Genomic DNA, 19,279 nt, shown 5'->3' on the forward strand with positions numbered 1-19,279 from the left:
TCAGTACCTGCATCTCCCGCTCGGGAGGTGCGTGATATTGTAGCGCCGATTACATCTGGGCGGCCATTACAAATCACATTACAGGATATGGCTACTGTTATGACTGAAGTTTTGGCTAAATTACCAAAACTAAGAAGTAAGCGTGATCACTCTGGGGTGAGAACAGAGTGCGCTGATAATATTAGGGCCATGTCAGACACTGCGTCACAATTTGCAGAACATGAGGACGGAGAGCTTCATTCTGCGGGTGACGGTTCTGATCCAAACAAACTGGATTCAGATATTTCAAATTTTAAATTTAAGCTGGAAAACCTCCGTGTATTACTAGGGGAGGTGTTAGCGGCTCTGAATGATTGTAACACAGTTGCAATACCAGAGAAAATGTGTAGGTTGGATAAATATTTTGCGTTACCGGCGAGTACTGACGTTTTTCCTATACCTAAGAGACTTACTGAAATTGTTACTAAGGAGTGGGATAGACCCGGTGTGCCGTTCTCACCCCCTCTGATATTTAGAAAGATGTTTCCAATAGACGCCACCACACGGGACTTATGGCAAACGGTCCCTAAGGTGGAGGGAGCAGTTTCTACTTTAGCTAAGCATACCACTATCCCGGTGGAGGATAGCTGTGCCTTTTCAGATCCAATGGATAAAAAATTAGAGGGTTACCTTAAGAAAATGTTTGTTCAACAAGGTTTTTTATTGCAACCTCTTGCATGCATTGCGCCTGTCACGGCTGCAGCAGCATTTTGGTTTGAGTCTCTGGAAGAGACACTTGATTCAGCTCCATTAGATGAGATTACACACAAACTTAAAGCCCTTAAGTTAGCTAACTCATTTATTTCAGATGCCGTAGTACATTTAACTAAACTTACGGCTAAGAATTCCGGATTCGCCATTCAGGCGCGCAGAGCACTGTGGCTAAAATCCTGGTCAGCTGACGTTACTTCTAAATCTAAATTGCTTAATATACCTTTCAAAGGGCAGACCTTATTCGGGCCCGGGTTGAAAGAAATTATCGCTGACATTACAGGAGGTAAAGGCCATGCCCTGCCTCAAGACAGAGCCAAACCTAAGGCTAGACAGTCTAATTTTCGTTCCTTTCGTAATTTCAAAGCAGGAGCAACATCAACTTCCTCTGCACCAAAACAGGAAGGAGCTGTTGCTCGCTACAGACAAGGCTGGAGACCTAACCAGTCCTGGAACAAGGGCAAGCAGGCCAGGAAACCTGCTGCTGCCCCTAAGACAGCATGAATCGAGGGCCCCCGATCCGGGAACGGATCTAGTGGGGGGCAGACTTTCTCTCTTCGCCCAGGCTTGGGCAAGAGATGTCCAGGATCCCTGGGCGTTAGAGATCATATCTCAGGGATACCTTCTGGACTTCAAATTCTCTCCCCCAAGAGGGAGATTTCATCTGTCAAGGTTGTCAACAAACCAAATAAAGAAAGAGGCGTTTCTACGCTGCGTACAAGATCTTTTATTAATGGGAGTGATCCATCCGGTTCCGCGGTCGGAACAAGGACAAGGGTTTTACTCAAATCTGTTTGTGGTTCCCAAAAAAGAGGGAACTTTCAGGCCAATCTTGGATTTAAAGATCCTAAACAAATTCCTAAGAGTTCCATCGTTCAAAATGGAAACTATTCGGACAATTTTACCCATGATCCAGAAGGGTCAGTACATGACCACAGTGGATTTAAAGGATGCTTACCTTCACATACCGATTCACAAAGATCATTACCGGTATCTAAGGTTTGCCTTTCTAGACAGGCATTACCAGTTTGTAGCTCTTCCATTCGGATTGGCTACGGCTCCGAGAATCTTCACAAAGGTTCTGGGTGCTCTTCTGGCGGTACTAAGACCGCGAGGAATTGCGGTAGCTCCGTACCTAGACGACATTCTGATACAAGCTTCAAGCTTTCAAACTGCCAAGTCTCATACAGAGTTAGTACTGGCATTTCTAAGGTCGCATGGATGGAAGGTGAACGAAAAGAAGAGTTCTCTCTTTCCACTCACAAGAGTTCCCTTCTTGGGGACTCTTATAGATTCTGTAGAAATGAAGATTTACCTGACAGAAGACAGGTTAACAAAGCTTCAAGATACATGCCGTGTCCTTCATTCCATACAACACCCGTCAGTAGCTCAATGCATGGAGGTGATCGGCTTAATGGTAGCGGCAATGGACATAGTACCCTTTGCACGCCTACATCTCAGACCGCTGCAATTGTGCATGCTAAGTCAGTGGAATGGGGATTACTCAGACTTGTCCCCTACTCTGAATCTGGATCAAGAGACCAGAAATTCTCTTCTATGGTGGCTTTCTTGGCCACATCTGTCCAGGGGGATGCTATTCAGCAGGCCGGACTGGACAATTGTAACAACAGACGCCAGCCTACTAGGTTGGGGCGCTGTCTGGAATTCTCTGAAGGCTCAGGGACAATGGAATCAGGAGGAGAGTCTCCTACCAATAAACATTCTGGAATTGAGAGCAGTTCTCAATGCCCTTCTGGCTTGGCCCCAGTTAACAACTCGGGGGTTCATCAGGTTTCAGTCGGACAACATCACGACTGTAGCTTACATCAACCATCAGGGAGGGACAAGAAGCTCCCTAGCAATGATGGAAGTATCAAAGATAATTCGCTGGGCAGAGTCTCACTCTTGCCACCTGTCAGCAATCCACATCCCGGGAGTGGAGAACTGGGAGGCGGATTTCTTAAGTCGTCAGACTTTTCATCCGGGGGAGTGGGAACTTCATCCGGAGGTCTTTGCCCAAATACTTCGACGTTGGGGCAAACCAGAGATAGATCTCATGGCGTCTCGACAGAACGCCAAGCTTCCTCGTTACGGGTCCAGATCCAGGGATCCGGGAGCGGTTCTGATAGATGCTTTGACAGCACCTTGGACCTTCGGGATGGCTTATGTGTTTCCACCCTTCCCGATGCTTCCTCGATTGATTGCCAGAATCAAACAGGAGAGAGCATCAATGATTCTAATAGCGCCTGCATGGCCACGCAGGACTTGGTATGCAGATCTAGTGGACATGTCATCCTGTCCACCTTGGTCTCTACCTCTGAAACAGGACCTTCTGATCCAGGGTCCCTTCAAACATCAAAATCTAATTTCTCTGAAGCTGACTGCTTGGAAATTGAACGCTTGATTTTATCAAAACGTGGTTTTTCTGAGTCAGTTATTGATACCTTAATACAGGCTAGGAAGCCTGTTACCAGAAAGATTTACCATAAGATATGGCGCAAATACTTATATTGGTGCGAATCCAAGAGTTACTCATGGAGTAAGGTTAGGATTCCAAGGATATTGTCCTTTCTACAAGAAGGTTTAGAAAAGGGTTTATCCGCTAGTTCCTTAAAGGGACAGATTTCAGCTCTGTCCATTCTTTTACACAAACGTCTGTCAGAAGTTCCGGACATTCAAGCTTGTTGTCAGGCTTTATCTAGGATCAAGCCTGTGTTTAAAACTGTTGCTCCACCATGGAGTTTGAACTTAGTTCTTAATGTTTTACAGGGTGTTCCGTTTGAACCCCTTCATTCCATTGATATCAAGCTGTTATCTTGGAAAGTTCTGTTTTTAATGGCGATTTCCTCGGCTCGAAGAGTCTCTGAGTTATCTGCCTTACATTGTGATTCTCCTTATCTGATTTTTCATTCAGATAAGGTAGTTCTGCGTACTAAACCTGGGTTCCTACCTAAGGTGGTCACTAACAGGAATATCAATCAAGAGATTGTGGTTCCATCTTTGTGTCCTAATCCTTCTTCGAAGAAGGAACGTCTGCTACACAATCTAGATGTAGTCCGTGCCCTGAAATTTTATCTACAGGCAACTAAGGATTTTCGACAAACGTCTTCCCTGTTTGTCGTTTATTCTGGTCAGAGGAGAGGTCAAAAAGCTTCGGCTACCTCTCTTTCCTTTTGGCTTCGTAGCATAATACGGTTAGCCTATGAGACTGCTGGACAGCAGCCTCCTGAAAGAATTACAGCACATTCTACTAGAGCTGTGGCTTCCACTTGGGCCTTTAAGAATGAGGCTTCTGTTGAACAGATTTGCAAGGCTGCAACTTGGTCTTCTCTTCATACTTTTTCCAAATTTTACAAATTTGACACTTTTGCTTCTTCGGAGGCTGTTTTTGGGAGAAAGGTTCTTCAGGCAGTGGTTCCTTCCGTATAAAGAGCCTGCCTGTCCCTCCCGTTATCCGTGTACTTTAGATTTGGTATTGGTATCCCAGAAGTAATGATGACCCGTGGACTGACCACACTTAACAGGAGAAAACAAAATTTATGCTTACCTGATAAATTCCTTTCTCCTGTAGTGTGGTCAGTCCACGGCCCGCCCTGTTTTTTATGGCAGGTAAAAAATTTTTGAATTATACTCCAGTCACCACTACACCCTTTGGCTTCTCCTTTCTCGTTGGTCCTTGGTCGAATGACTGGAGGTGACGTAGAGGGGAGGAGCTATATGGCAGCTCTGCTGGGTGAATCCTCTTGCACTTCCTGTTGGGGAGGAGTTAATATCCCAGAAGTAATGATGACCCGTGGACTGACCACTCTACAGGAGAAAGGAATTTATCAGGTAAGCATAAATTTTGTTTTTGCGTGTGTGCAAAAAAAGGGAAATGACGAAATTGAACCTTCTTTCTGCAGTATTGTCTCGCTGTAACTGTTGGTTCTGCTGGTTACCTTATAGCCAAGGTTTTCCTGACAGTTTCCTGTATGTGTTCTCCTTCGGCGGTCTCCTAGTATTTTCACTAGACAGGTAGGGTGTTCTTTCTTTCCAAAAGTATTTACCTCTGCGTTTGTACCTGCCAAATCACGCGCCTTTTTCACAGGCTTCCCGTGATCGGCTTTGCCCGTTGTTTATGTGAGTGCCTGCTGACAGTTGTAGCTCGGTCGTGTTGATCCCAATGTGCACTTTTAGTGAGACTTCCGCTGTAATTTCCGAAGTGCTTTTGATGTTAGAGGAATATCTGTGAGCATACCGAGTATGCTGGTATCGGATCACATTCAGTAAGACATTTGCGGTGTATATCTTTGCAAGGGCTTTCTGGTGGTCTTATTCTTAAGTTTTTAGAAATTGCGGTGAGTTGGTTTCTGATGGTCCAATTCCTATGGACATAAAATCCTGGTGTATACCAAGTATACAGGTGTAGAAAAGCAACGTGTTTCGGCTAAGAGCTTCAGCCTTTATCAAGCATATCCTACACCTTTCAAGAGCAATCCTTTTAAACCTTATCAGGCTATTTGATTGGTTCCTGCTTCTTTCCATTCTATTGGTTGACGTCACTGTTTTTTTCACGGCTTATTCATTGCATTTTTGCGGTGTTTTGGACTTGATTATCTGTGTAATTTCTAAAGACCTTATACACATCGTGTTTATAGTATAAAATAAACTACTTTAGTGTGTCTATTTTGTTGACAATGGTAATAGTTATTAAAGTGGTATTTTTTGGGACATCCATAAGGGTTACTATTCAATTTCATTAGTTTATGTCTTAAGACGTTCATAATGCATACGTTGTAAAAAACGAGAATAAAAACATTTGTTGAACGGCATAGTGTGTATGAGTAAATTTTATGATTGATTGCTCGAATCTGTTAATTAAAGGGACAGTCTACACTTAAGAATAAGACCACCAGAAAGCCCTTGCAAAGATATACACCGCAAGTGTCTTACTGAATGTGATCCGATACCAGCATACTCGGTATGCTCCCAGATATTCCTCTAACATCAAAAGCACTTCGGAAATTACAGCGGAAGTCTCACTAAAAGTGCACATTGGGATCAACATGACCGAGATACAACTGTCAGCAGGCACTCACATAAACAACGGGCAAAGCCGATCACGGGAAGCCTGTGAAAAAGGCGCGTGATTTGGCAGGTACAAACGCTGAAGAAAATACTTTTGGAAAGAAAGAACACCCTACCTGTCTAGTGAAAATACTAGGAGACCGCCGAAGGAGAACACATACAGGAAACCATCAGGAAAACCTTGGCTATAAGGTAACCAGCGGAACCAACAGTTACAGCGAGACAATACTGCAGAAAGAAGGTTCAATTTCTTCATTTCCCTTTTTTTGCACACACGCAAAAGAAGATTGTCAGCACGTCTACCGGTTGATCAACACATTAAGGTCAGACAAAAAATAACAAAAAATTGCAAATAACGAACGATACTGCCATCAAGACCAAACTATATAGAAACCATTATAGAAACCATTATTTGAACTTTCAAAGGCGCCTCTGTAACAACCTTTAATAATTGTTCATTTATTTATTTATTTATCTTAAGCCGCTTCTATAACGACACTAGTTTTTGTATCACAAATAATCGCCTTTGTTGTTCATTTATTTATCTTAAGCCGCCTCTATAACGACACTAGTTTTTGTATCACAAATAATCGCCTTTGTTGTTCATTTATTTATTTATCTTAAGCCGCCTCTATAACGATACTAGTTTTTGTATCACAAATAATCGCCTTTGTTGTTCATTTATTTATTTATCTTAAGCCGCCTCTATAACGACACTAGTTTTTGTATCACAAATAATCGCCTTTGTTGTTCATTTATTTATGGGTATACACTGTTCCCCATACTATTACGACGATTGAATGTACTTTGTCTCCCATACGAGTGTAACCATTTTAAACTATTTTACAACTATTTTACACTTGATTACTTTTGTATACAATTTTTGCATACAACTTCTTTACTCCACATTAGCCAATGAGCTAAAGACCAATATAAGACGTAACAAGTTGTATCCAAGAACCAGTTAGATCTTATTTTGCTTTTATATACTAACACATTGGTATGTTTAATAATATTTTATTCAATGGTTGGCCAACCAAATACCTTCTAGATTGCAATATTTTAGAAATTTTTAGAAATTGTTAATTACTACCGCTATATATTTTATTTTAAATAATTGTTCTTCTTTTCAACTGTTAAACAGCATCATTAGACACCACTCAGATTTTATATTTAATAAATTATCTTTTGAATTTTAAATACAATTTGGTTGCTTGATATTATTATTATAAATCCTTCCTTACTGGGTAATCAGCTAGAAGCGCTAAGGATTTTCATCAGTCTTCTTCCTTATTTGTTGTTTATTCTGGCAAGAGAAAGGTCAGAGAGCTACGACTTCTTCTCTTTCTTTTTGGTTGAGGAGTATTTTTCGCGTGGCTTATGAGACTGCTGTACGGCAGCCTCCCGAGAGAATCACGGCTCTTTCTACCAGGGCTGTTTCTTCTTCTTGGGCTTTTAATAAGGGAGCTTCTATGGAACAGGGCTGCTACTTGGTCTTCCTTTCACACTTTTTCAATATTTTACAAATTTTATACTTTTGCTTCGGCTGAGGCTTCTTTTGGGAGAAAGGTTCTGCAAGCGGTGGTGCCTTCTGTTTAGGTCTCTGTCTTGCCCTCCCTTATCTGTGTCCTCTAGCTTGGGTATTGATTCCCACTAGTAATTGATGATTCCGTGGACTCGCCATATCTTAGGAAAGAAAACATAATTAATGCTTACCTGATACATGTATTTATTTCCGGATATGGTGAGTCCACGGCCCACCCTTTATTTAAGACAGTTTATTTTTCTATAAACATCAGGCACCTCTGCACCTTATATTACTTCCTTTCTCCTTTCCTTTTTGTCGGATGACTGGGAATTTTGGGAAAGGGAGTGGTATTTAACAGTTTTTGCTGTGGTGCTCTTTGCCGCCTCCTGCTAGTCAGGAGAGATATTCCCACTAGTAATTGATGATTCCGTGGACTCACCATATGCGGGAATAAATACATTTATCAGGTAAGCATAAATTATGTTTTTCTTGCAAAATTAGCACTTAGAAATTCTTAGTGTAGTCCCCCCCCCCCCAGTGTGATGAGAGCAGAGGATTCTGGGCATGAGCAAATTTGACTCCCTGTTATGTAGTCTATTCATTAGCCTAGAAGGTTTATGACATCAGGCTAAGATAAAGCTTTCTGCAAAGGCCCCTCCTCCTTGTAGGGCTGTGTCAGGAAGCAAAACTATAGTGTAAAAATTAAAGGGACAGTCTACACCAGACTTTTTATTGTTTTAAAAGATAGATAATCCCTTTATTACTCATTCCCCAGTTTTGCATAACCAACACATTTATAGTAATATATGTTTTACCTCTGTGATTACCTTGTATTTAAGCCTCTGCAGACTGCTCCCTTATCTCAGTGCTTTTGACAGACATGCAGTTTAACCAATCAGTGCAGACTCCTAAATAACTACACGGGAGTGAGCACGATGTTATCTATACGACACACATGAACTAGTACTATCTAACTGTGAAAAACGTTCAAAATGCTCTGAGCTAAGAGGCGGTTTTCAACGGTTTAGAAATCAGTTTGAGCTTACCTAGGTTTAGCTTTTGAAAAATACCACCAAGGGAACAAAGCAAATTTAATGATAAAAGTCAATTGGAAAGTTGTTTAAATTGTCATGCCCTATCTGAATCATGAAAGTTTAATTTTAACCTGAGTGTCCCTTTAAATAAAAGGTAAAATCCATTTAAATATATGAATAATATGTATTGCAATGATTTCTGTTAAGTATAAGCAGCTGCTTAGTGCTTTTTTATTAAGAAACCGACTGTTTAACTTCCCTTTAAATATTTGAGGCTTGGTCAGTAAAATCATTAAACAAGTCCTGGGGAGAACTAAAGTGAACAAGAATCCTAGTCTGTAGCCCTGGAGACAAAAACAGTTATTTCATTTTTGTCTAAATTTTCTTCTTTCCAGTGTGATTGTGATTGAAATCAATATCTGTTTTCATCACAGTAAATATCTTCCACTGAAGATGTAGATAAGACAGTGCAGGCAACGCAATTCCATTATCTCTGACAGCAGACGCTGTAATTGTTAGAAAATCATGTTTCTATAAACATACCCTGAGTTTTTTGTTTTCAGGAAGTCAAATATAACTTTAGTTTAACAGAATTTCACACCCTTTACATCCTTTTTATACAGGATTCAAAACATTGAAAAAACTAATTTTCCTTCTTTTACAAAGTAAATACAGAAGCTTAGGTCCAGTGTCTGACATCCTATATATTATATTCATTTAAAATATTCGTTTTCATCATTGGGCTCCATGTACTAAGCAAAGTAATCCGCTTTGAAGCTGTTGTGGGGCAGGTTTGCACATGCCTGATGGCCGCTCTTCTTACAATCTCCACCACTTCTGTTTTGATGGAGAAAAATCACCCCAAACACTTTCACTCTGGTTGATTGACAGGCCCTTCTCACTTGCGATTGGTTGCGCAAGAGAATGGGGCAGCATTACACACTAGTCTGAGTGTGTATTTAACATATAGGCAATGGAAAAACAGGGTCCGCTGCCGTATGCCATAAAACGCTCGTTGAGAACCCTGTCTGACTTCTGCACGCCTTTTAGCATATGGGGCCATTGCAGTTGCAGCTCTCCGGATGCTGGAGAAAAAAAGTTGCATAGAAAAGTCAATAAAACTTCACACCAAGGATTTAGACAAAGTGGATGTTATCATTCAATTAAAATTAAATGATGTGTATATGGCTTTCAGAACAAATTTCCTTGGTTTCAATTTCTGCTTTGAGTGCTAAGCACTTTCCCACCTGGGTGTAAGGTGACTTAAGTTTTTTTTTTTTCCTTTTATTTTTTGAATTTTTTTTTTCCTTTTGTAATTTTTTTTTTTGCAGATCCAGAAGACTTATACCGTTGGAAAGGTTAGGCGATTATCTTTCCAACGGTGGGTCTTGGGGTCTGTAGCTGCTTAGATGCCTGAGATACAGGCTTCTAAGCAGCATGCCCCCTTTCCCTATACTTTGTATTGTAAATTTTTAATAAAGTTGCGCAGTGACATCATCACGTCATTGCGCGTGATGTCGCCGAACATAACGTGACGTCCCGGCGATGCCTGTCACTATGCAGGCCCAATTGCCGGGGTAGGAGCGGGTGGCACCAGAGCTAGCAAAACTCAGAGCCGTTGTTAGCACTCAAGGGGTTAAGGGGACATGAAACATTTTTCTTTCATGATTCAGTTATTCAGAGCAAACATTTTTAAACAACTTTCCAATGTACTTATATTATCAGTGTTGTTTATTCAAGTGGTGTGCTTTTTTGAAGAAGCAACAATGCACTATTGGGAGCTAGCTGAACACATTGGTAAGCCAATGGAATATATGTGCAGCCACCAATCAGCAGCTAGCTCACTGTTCCTGAGCCTACCTAGGTATGGTTTTCAACAAAAAGATACTAAGAGAACTAACCAAAATAGATAACAGAGCTTGTGAATAGCTTTCAGGTTTAATTCTATCTCAGTCATGAAGGAAAAAGTTTGGGTTTCATGTCCCTTTAATAAATGTTTTTTCTTATATATCCATGGTACAAGTCTTACCATAAAGTATTTGCATAAGCCGTTTCTGGAGAGCCTTATGATTATCCCAGGCTATTGTGAAGTCTCCCAGTGTTAGTCTTTGCTGCCTCTAAAGTTTATTCCATGAATCAGTCACCATTCCCCAAATGACTCCTGAACCTGCTATACATCAGCGTGAGGTCATGACCCCTTGTTCTGGTGAACAATACAGTTGGTTAGATTTTTTCCCAATGTGGGGACAAACCCCTTAAGAAAATGACTAAGTAAACAATGTGACACTTTTATCTCCACTTACAAAAGAATGCAATGTGCATTTAATGAAAATAGTGATGATTTTATAACACGTTTGGTAAATAATGAATTATTTGTACACCTATTAAGGGAAAATGACCTTTTTGCAATATGTAACACTGGTTTGTGTGTTTCAGGGGGACATAAAAGAAGATATAGAAATATACACACAAAATGTACAAGGATCAAAGGAATATACGGCCTCTGCAGTTGTGAGTTCTCCTATGACGGAAGAGGTTTTCCATGTAATAATCTTTCTGCTTATGCAGAGAATTAACTACGTAGTCACTAAAACGTTAAATGTCAGCTAAACATAGCTCACTGTATATTTGCCTAAACAATACTTTCTTATGAATGCAGTTTTTATATTAAAAGGACATTAAAGGCACATAAAACCCAAACATTTTCTTTCATGAATCGGATAGCACATAGCATGCAATTTTAAGCAACTTTCTAATTTATTCCTATTATAAATTCTTCTTCTTCGTTCTCTTGCTATCTTTATTTAAAAAGCAGGAATGTAAGCATTGGTGCCGGCCCATTTTTGGTTGAGCACCTGGGTAGCGCTTGCTGATTGGTGTCTAAATGTAGCCACCAACCAGCAAGTGCTACCCAGGTGCTGAACTAAAAAAAATGGGCCGACTCCTATGCCTACATTGCTGTTTTATCAAATAAAGATACACAGAGAACAAAGAAAAATTGATAATATGAATAAATTAGAAAGTTGATTAAAATTGCTGCTCTATCTGAATCATGAAAGAAGAAAAAAAAAGGGTTTTGTGTCCCTTTTAATTTTAGCTGTAGTGTAGATCGATGTTTCTTAACCGCGGTCCTTAAGTACCCCAACAGGCCAGGATTTCTTTGTAGCTGAACACCGCACAGGTGAAATATCAGCTGATGGGTGAGAGCAGGTTGGTTTAACTAGGTATTTGCTCAACAAAAGATACCAAGAGAAGAAAGCAAATTTTATAATAAAAGACAATTGGAAAGTTGTTTAAATCACGACAGTTTAAATGCAGCACAAAATAACAAAATGTTAGTAAACTTCCTGTAAGTTACAATTAGCAGCAGTATTAGATTTGTCTTATAAAATGCATTCACTTCAGTTCCAGGATTACATTCACATTGACTTTTCCTATGACTGACAGATTACAGTATCGTTGTCTTCTTATCTTATATAGATTTCCATAATAAAACTGGTTTGATGCAAGTTACATGTATTATATTACACAGCAAGCACTAGTTATGTTCTCCCATACTCATGTTATGTAGTTAGTAGAAACTCACAGAAGTCTTCTAGAAACCTTTTCTTATGGGGAAAACTTATGAAACTGCAAATGGTTCTGTCTGCTTTAGGCTCACGTCCTAACCACCTCAGACTGATCCAGCCGTGGTGATTGGCAAGTCCTTGCTGCTTTTGTACAACCAATCACACAAGAGGAGTGGCAACAAGCTACTGCTCATCTAATGACAAATATGAGCACTGCATATGATCCTGGGAGGACACGTTACCCTAAATATCAATCTTATCCATCCAGTTAAGGACAGAGCTGCCCATGATGTAGCCTTCTTAATACTTCACTTAGTTTTCGCTTTAAAGTAGAATTGTTTGGCTGGTCTCTCTGTCGTAGGCTTAAGATGGTTTTGTTTCCACAGGTGTTGAAGGAAGATTACTTCTGATATCCGTATCATGCAAGTAATTTATTTCCTATTTACATTCCTGGCTCTGTGATCCTTGCTGTTTTTTGTTGTGTTGTGCATATTTTGAAGTCTATTGGTCAGATTTCTGCTCTGTATCCTTAGTTTAGCATATTTATGATATGAAGTTTGTGTGTTATACTACAGCATATGCCTTTAATATGTTATATACCTACTCTTTCCCTGCAGATTTATTCTAGCTATCTTAGTTCCAGCTCTTTTGTGCAACATTTCCTTCTTAATATAAGGAGAGTCCACGGCATCATTCCTTACTGTTGGGAATTACTGAACCTGGCCACCAGGAGGAGGCAAAGACACCCCAGCCAAAGGCTTAAATACCTCTCCCACTTCTCCCATCCCCCAGGAAAATTGCCTTTCATCACCGGAGGATGGCAGAGAAGTGTCAGAAGATTCAGAGTAATTCCTTAGGAAGGGTATCTGCTCTTCGATATGGGACTGGAGTTTTAAATAGTTTTGTCAGCCTTTCAGTCAGAGCATTGACAAAAGTTAGAGTCTGGAGATGCAGGGAGAGTCTTTCTGCGAACCCATCCAGACTGCCTGCTAACAGCTCCTAAGCAATCAGTGTTGACGAGTTTCACTGCCTGCTTGTTTTCTCACTCAAGTCCATGTCAGGAGCGATGCTACAAGACTTGAGAGGCTGTGTTTCTGTTCCACAGCATGGATTCTGGTAAGATCGTTTCAATCTTTTTACATATGTTGAATACGCTAGAAGACAGGGTCACAGTGTGGCACCTTTTATCTTTATAGAATTATGGGTTAATATCTCCTCAGGGGTTTAATCAAATGTGATGCTTTGATTTTATGCTGCTTTATGTGTGAGATTTATTGGGCTCATAGACTGTTCGTTATGTGGCTGAAACGCACAGGTTTTTACTTTCACTTTAAACTCTGCGCAGCTTGTAGCTTGGCACACTTTTCTTTCATGTAATTAGCAAGAGTCCATGAGCTAGTGACGTATGGGATATACATTCCTACCAGGAGGGGCAAAGTTTCCCAAACCTCAAAATGCCTACAAATACACCCCTCACCACACCCACAAATCAGTTTTACAAACTTTGCCTCCTATGGAGGTGGTGAAGTAAGTTTGTGCTAGATTCTACGTTGATATGCGCTCCGCAGCAGGTTGGAGCCCGGTTTTCCTCTCAGCGTGCAGTGAATGTCAGAGGGATGTGAGGAGAGTATTGCCTATTTTGAATGCAGTGATCTCCTTCTACGGGGTCTATTTCATAGGTTCTCTGTTATCGGTCGTAGAGATTCATCTCTTACCTCCCTTTTCAGATCGACGATATACTCTTATATATATATATATACCATTACCTCTGCTGATTTTCGTTTCAGTACTGGTTTGGCTTTCTACAAACATGTAGATGAGTGTCCTGGGGTAAGTAAGTCTTATTTTCTGTGACACTCTATGCTATGGTTGGGCACTTTTTTAATAAATTTCTAAATATATGTATTCAAACATTTATTTGCCTTGACTCAGGATGTTCAACATTCCTTATTTTCAGACAGTCGGTTTCATATTTGGGATAATGCACTTGAATCAATTATTTTTCTTACCTTAAAAATTTGACTTTTTTCCCTGTGGGCTGTTAGGCTCGCGGGGGCTGAAAATGCTTCATTTTATTGCGTCATTTTTGGCGCGGACTTTTTTGGCGCAAAAAATCTTTTCTGTTTCCGGCGTCATATGTGTCGCCGGAAGTTGCGTCATTTTTGACGTTCTTTTGCGCCAAAAGTATCGGCGTTCCGGACGTGGCGTCATTTTTGGCGCCAAAAGCATTTAGGCGCCAAATAATGTGGGCGTCTTATTTGGCGCTAAAAAAAATATGGGCGTCGCTTTTGTCTCCACATTATTTAAGTCTCATTTTTCTTTGCTTCTGGTTGCTAGAAGCTTGTTCCTTGGCATTTTTTCCCATTCCTGAAACTGTCATTTAAGGAATTTGATCAATTTTGCTTTATATGTTGTTTTTTTTTTTTTTCTCTTACATATTGCAAGATGTCTCACGTTGCATCTGAGTCAGAAGATACTTCAGGAAAATCGCTGTCTGGTGCTGGAACTACCAAAGCTAAGTGTATCTGCTGTAAACTTTTGGTAGCTGTTCCTCCAGCTGTTGTTTGTATTAATTGTCATGAAAACTTGTTAATGCAGATAATATTTCCTTTAGTAATGTACCATTACCTGTTGCAGTTCCATCAACATCTAATGTTCAGAATGTTCCTGATAACATAAGAGATTTTGTTTCTGAATCCATCAAGAAGGCTATGTCTGTTATTCCTCCTTCTAGTAAACATAAAAAATCTTTTAAAACTTCTCTTTATACAGATGAATTTTTAAATGAACATCATCATTCTGATTCTAATGACTCTTCTGGTTCAGAGGATTCTGTCTCAGAGGTTGATGCTGATAAATCTTCATATTTATTTAAAATGGAATTTATTCGTTCTTTACTTAAAGAAGTACTAATTGCTTTAGAAATTGAGGATTCTGGTCCTCTTGATACTAAATCTAAATGTTTAGATAAGGTCTTTAAATCTCCTGTGGTTATTCCAGAAGTTTTTCCTGTTCCTGGTGCTATTTCTGAAGTAATTTCCAGAGAATGGAATAATTTGGGTAATTCATTTACTCCTTCTAAACGTTTTAAGCAATTATATCCTGTGCCGTCTGACAGATTAGAATTTTGGGACAAAATCCCTAAAGTTGATGGGGCTATTTCTACCCTTGCTAAACGTACTACTATTCCTACGTCAGATGGTACTTCCTTTAAGGATCCTTTAGATAGGAAAATGGAATCCTTTCTAAGAAAAGCTTATCTGTGTTCAGGTAATCTTCTTAGACCTGCTATATCATTGGCTGATGTTGCTGCAGCTTCAACTTTTTGGTTGGAAACTTTAGCGCAACAAGTAACAGATCATGATTCTCATAATATTATTCTTCTTCTTCAACATGCTAATAATTTTATCTGTGATGCCATTTTTGATATTATCAGAGTTGATGTCAGGTTTATGTCTCTAGCTATTTTAGCTAGAAGAGCTTTATGGCTTAAAACTTGGAATGCTGATATGTCTTCTAAATCGACTCTACTTTCCATTTCTTTCCAGGGTAACAAATTATTTGGTTCTCAGTTGGATTCTATTATCTCAACTGTTACTGGTGGGAAAGGAACTTTTTTACCACAGGATAAAAAATCTAAGGGTAAAAACAGGGCTAATAATTGTTTTCGTTCCTTTCGTTTCAACAAAGAACAAAAGCCTGATCCTTCATCCTCAGGAGCAGTTTCAGTTTGGAAACCATCTCCAGTCTGGAATAAATCCAAGCCTTCTAGAAAAGCAAAGCCAGCTTCTAAGTCCACATGAAGGTGCGGCCCTCATTCCAGCTCAGCTGTTAGGGGGCAGGTTACGTTTTTTCAAAGAAATTTGGATCAATTCTGTTCACAATCTTTGGATTCAGAACATTGTTTCAGAAGGGTACAGAATTGGTTTCAAGATAAGACCTCCTGCAAAGAGATTTTTTCTTTCCCGTGTCCCAGTAAATCCAGTGAAAGCTCAAGCATTTCTGAAATGTGTTTCAGATCTAGAGTTGGCTGGGTTAATTATGCCAGTTCCAGTTCTGGAACAGGGGCTGGGGTTTTATTCGAATCTCTTCATTGTACCAAAGAAGGAGAATTCCTTCAGACCAGTTCTGGATCTAAAAATATTGAATCGTTATGTAAGGATACCAACGTTCAAAATGGTAACTGTAAGGACTATCTTGCCTTTTGTTCAACAAGGGCATTATATGTCCACAATAGATTTACAGGATGCATATCTGCATATTCCGATTCATCCAGATCATTATCAGTTCCTGAGATTCTCTTTTCTGGACAAGCATTACCAGTTTGTGGCTCTGCCGTTTGGCCTAGCTACAGCTCCAAGAATTTTTTACGAAGGTTCTCGGTGCCCTTCTGTCTGTAATCAGAGAACAGGGTATTGTGGTATTTCCTTATTTGGACGATATCTTGGTACTTGCTCAGTCTTTACATTTAGCAGAATCTCATACGAATCGACTTGTGTTGTTTCTTCAAGATCATGGTTGGAGGATCAATTCACTAAAAAGTTAATTGATTCCTCAGACAAGGGTAACCTTTCTGGGTTTCCAGATAGATTCAGTGTCCATGACTCTGTCTTTGACAGACAAGAGACGTCTAAAATTGATTTCAGCTTGTCGAAACCTTCAGTCACAATCATTCCCTTCGGTAGCCTTATGCATGGAAATTCTAGGTCTTATGACTGCTGCATCGGACGCGATCCCCTTTGCTCGTTTTCACATGCGACCTCTTTAGCTCTGTATGCTGAATCAATGGTGCAGGGATTACACAAAGATATCTCAATTAATATCTTTAAAACCGATTGTACGACACTCTCTAACGTGGTGGACAGATCACCATTGTTTAATTCAGGGGGCTTCTTTTGTTCTTCCGACCTGGACTGTAATTTCAATAGATGCAAGTCTTACAGGTTGGGGAGCTGTGTGGGGATCTCTGACGGCACAAGGAGTTTGGGAATCTCAGGAGGTGAGATTACCGATCAATATTTTGGAACTCCGAGCAATTTTCAGAGCTCTTCAGTCTTGGCCTCTTCTGAAGAGAGAATCGTTCATTTGTTTTCAGACAGACAATGTCACAACTGTGGCATACATCAATCATCAAGGAGGGACTCACAGTCCTCTGGCTATGAAAGAAGTATCTCGAATTCTGGTTTGGGCGGAATCCAGCTCCTGTCTAATCTCTGCGGTTCATATCCCAGGTATAGACAATTGGGAAGCGGATTATCTCAGTCGCCAAACGTTGCATCCGGGCGAATGGTCTCTTCACCCAGAGGTATTTCTTCAGATTGTTCAAATGTGGGAGCTTCCAGAAATAGATCTGATGGCGTCTCATCTAAACAAGAAACTTCCCAGGTATCTGTCCAGATCCCGGGATCCTCAGGCGGAAGCAGTGGATGCATTATCACTTCCTTGGAAGTATCATCCTGCCTATATCTTTCCGCCTCTAGTTCTTCTTCCAAGAGTAATCTCCAAGATTCTGAAGGAATGCTCGTTTGTTCTGCTGGTAGCTCCGGCATGGCCTCACAGGTTTTGGTATGCGGATCTTGTCCGGATGGCCTCTTGCCATCCGTGGACTCTTCCGCTAAGACCAGACCTTCTGTCGCAAGGTCCTTTTTTCCATCAGGATCTCAAATCCTTAAATTTAAAGGTATGGAGATTGAACGCTTGATTCTTGGTCAAAGAGGTTTCTCTGACTCTGTGATTAATACTATGTTACAGGCTCGTAAATCTGTATCTAGAGAGATATATTATAGAGTCTGGAAGACTTATATTTCTTGGTGTCTTTCTCATCATTTTTCTTGGCATTCTTTTAGAATTCCGAGAATTTTACAGTTTCTTCAGGATGGTTTAGATAAAGGTTTATCCGCAAGTTCTTTGAAAGGACAAATCTCTGCTCTTTCTGTTCTTTTTCACAGAAAGATTGCTAATCTTCCTGATATTCATTGTTTTGTACAAGCTTTGGTTCGTATAAAACCTGTCATTAAGTCAATTTCTCCTCCTTGGAGTTTGAATTTGGTTCTGGGGGCTCTTCAAGCTCCTCCTTTTGAACCCATGCATTCATTGGACATTAAATTACTTTCTTGGAAAGTTTTGTTCCTTTTGGCCATCTCTTCTGCCAGAAGAGTCTCTGAATTATCTGCTCTTTCTTGTGAATCTCCTTTTCTGATTTTTTACCAGGATAAGGCGGTGTTGCGAACTTCTTTTGAATTTTTACCTAAGGTTGTGAATTCCAACAACATTAGTAGAGAAATTGTGGTTCCTTCATTATGTCCTAATCCTAAGAATTCTAAGGAGAAATCGTTGCATTCTTTGGATGTTGTTAGAGCTTTGAAATATTATGTTGAAGCTACTAAGTCTTTCCGAAAGACTTCTAGTCTATTTGTTATCTTTTCCGGTTCTAGAAAAGGCCAGAAAGCTTCTGCCATTTCTTTGGCATCTTGGTTGAAATCTTTAATTCATCATGCCTATGTCGAGTCGGGTAAAACTCCGCCTCAAAGGATTACAGCTCATTCTACTAGGTCAGTTTCTACTTCCTGGGCGTTTAGGAATGAAGCTTCGGTTGATCAGATTTGCAAAGCAGCAACTTGGTCCTCTTTGCATACTTTTACTAAATTCTACCATTTTGATGTATTTTCTTCTTCTGAAGCAGTTTTTGGTAGAAAAGTACTTCAGGCAGCGGTTTCAGTTTGAATCTTCTGTTTATGTTTTTCATTAAACTTTATTTTGGGTGTGGATTATTTTCAGCAGGAATTGGCTGTCTTTATTTTATCCCTCCCTATCTAGTGACTCTTGCGTGGAAAGATCCACATCTTGGGTAGTCATTATCCCATACGTCACTAGCTCATGGACTCTTGCTAATTACATGAAAGAAAACATAATTTATGTAAGAACTTACCTGATAAATTCATTTCTTTCATATTAGCAAGAGTCCATGAGGCCCGCCCTTTTTTGTGGTGGTTATGATTTTTTTGTATAAAGCACAATTATTCCAATTCCTTATTTTATATGCTTTCGCACTTTTTTCTTATCACCCCACTTCTTGGCTATTCGTTAAACTGATTTGTGGGTGTGGTGAGGGGTGTATTTGTAGGCATTTTGAGGTTTGGGAAACTTTGCCCCTCCTGGTAGGAATGTATATCCCATACGTCACTAGCTCATGGACTCTTGCTAATATGAAAGAAATGAATTTATCAGGTAAGTTCTTACATAAATTATGTTTTTTCTCATAGCAGGGGCGGACCTGCCTTGCGCACCATGTGACCGGGAGTGGTCTCGCTTTCATTTCCTCTTTACTGACC

The 19,279-nt window shown here is 40.1% G+C and overlaps 1 protein-coding gene across 1 annotated transcript in view; it reads left to right on the forward strand.

Annotated features, from left to right (window-relative positions):
- PATJ (PATJ crumbs cell polarity complex component) overlaps positions 1-19,279 on the forward strand; it is a gene marked incomplete in the record, with an annotated part of 974,742 nt that overhangs the window by 401,847 nt on the left and 553,616 nt on the right. The window contains 1 exon segment of the mRNA XM_053693647.1: positions 10,816-10,923. Within this exon segment, the coding sequence (XP_053549622.1) occupies positions 10,816-10,923 (108 nt within the window).

The sequence above is a fragment of the Bombina bombina genome, chromosome 10 (assembly GCF_027579735.1).
Source record: "Bombina bombina isolate aBomBom1 chromosome 10, aBomBom1.pri, whole genome shotgun sequence".
Classification (NCBI taxonomy): Eukaryota; Metazoa; Chordata; class Amphibia; order Anura; family Bombinatoridae; genus Bombina; species Bombina bombina.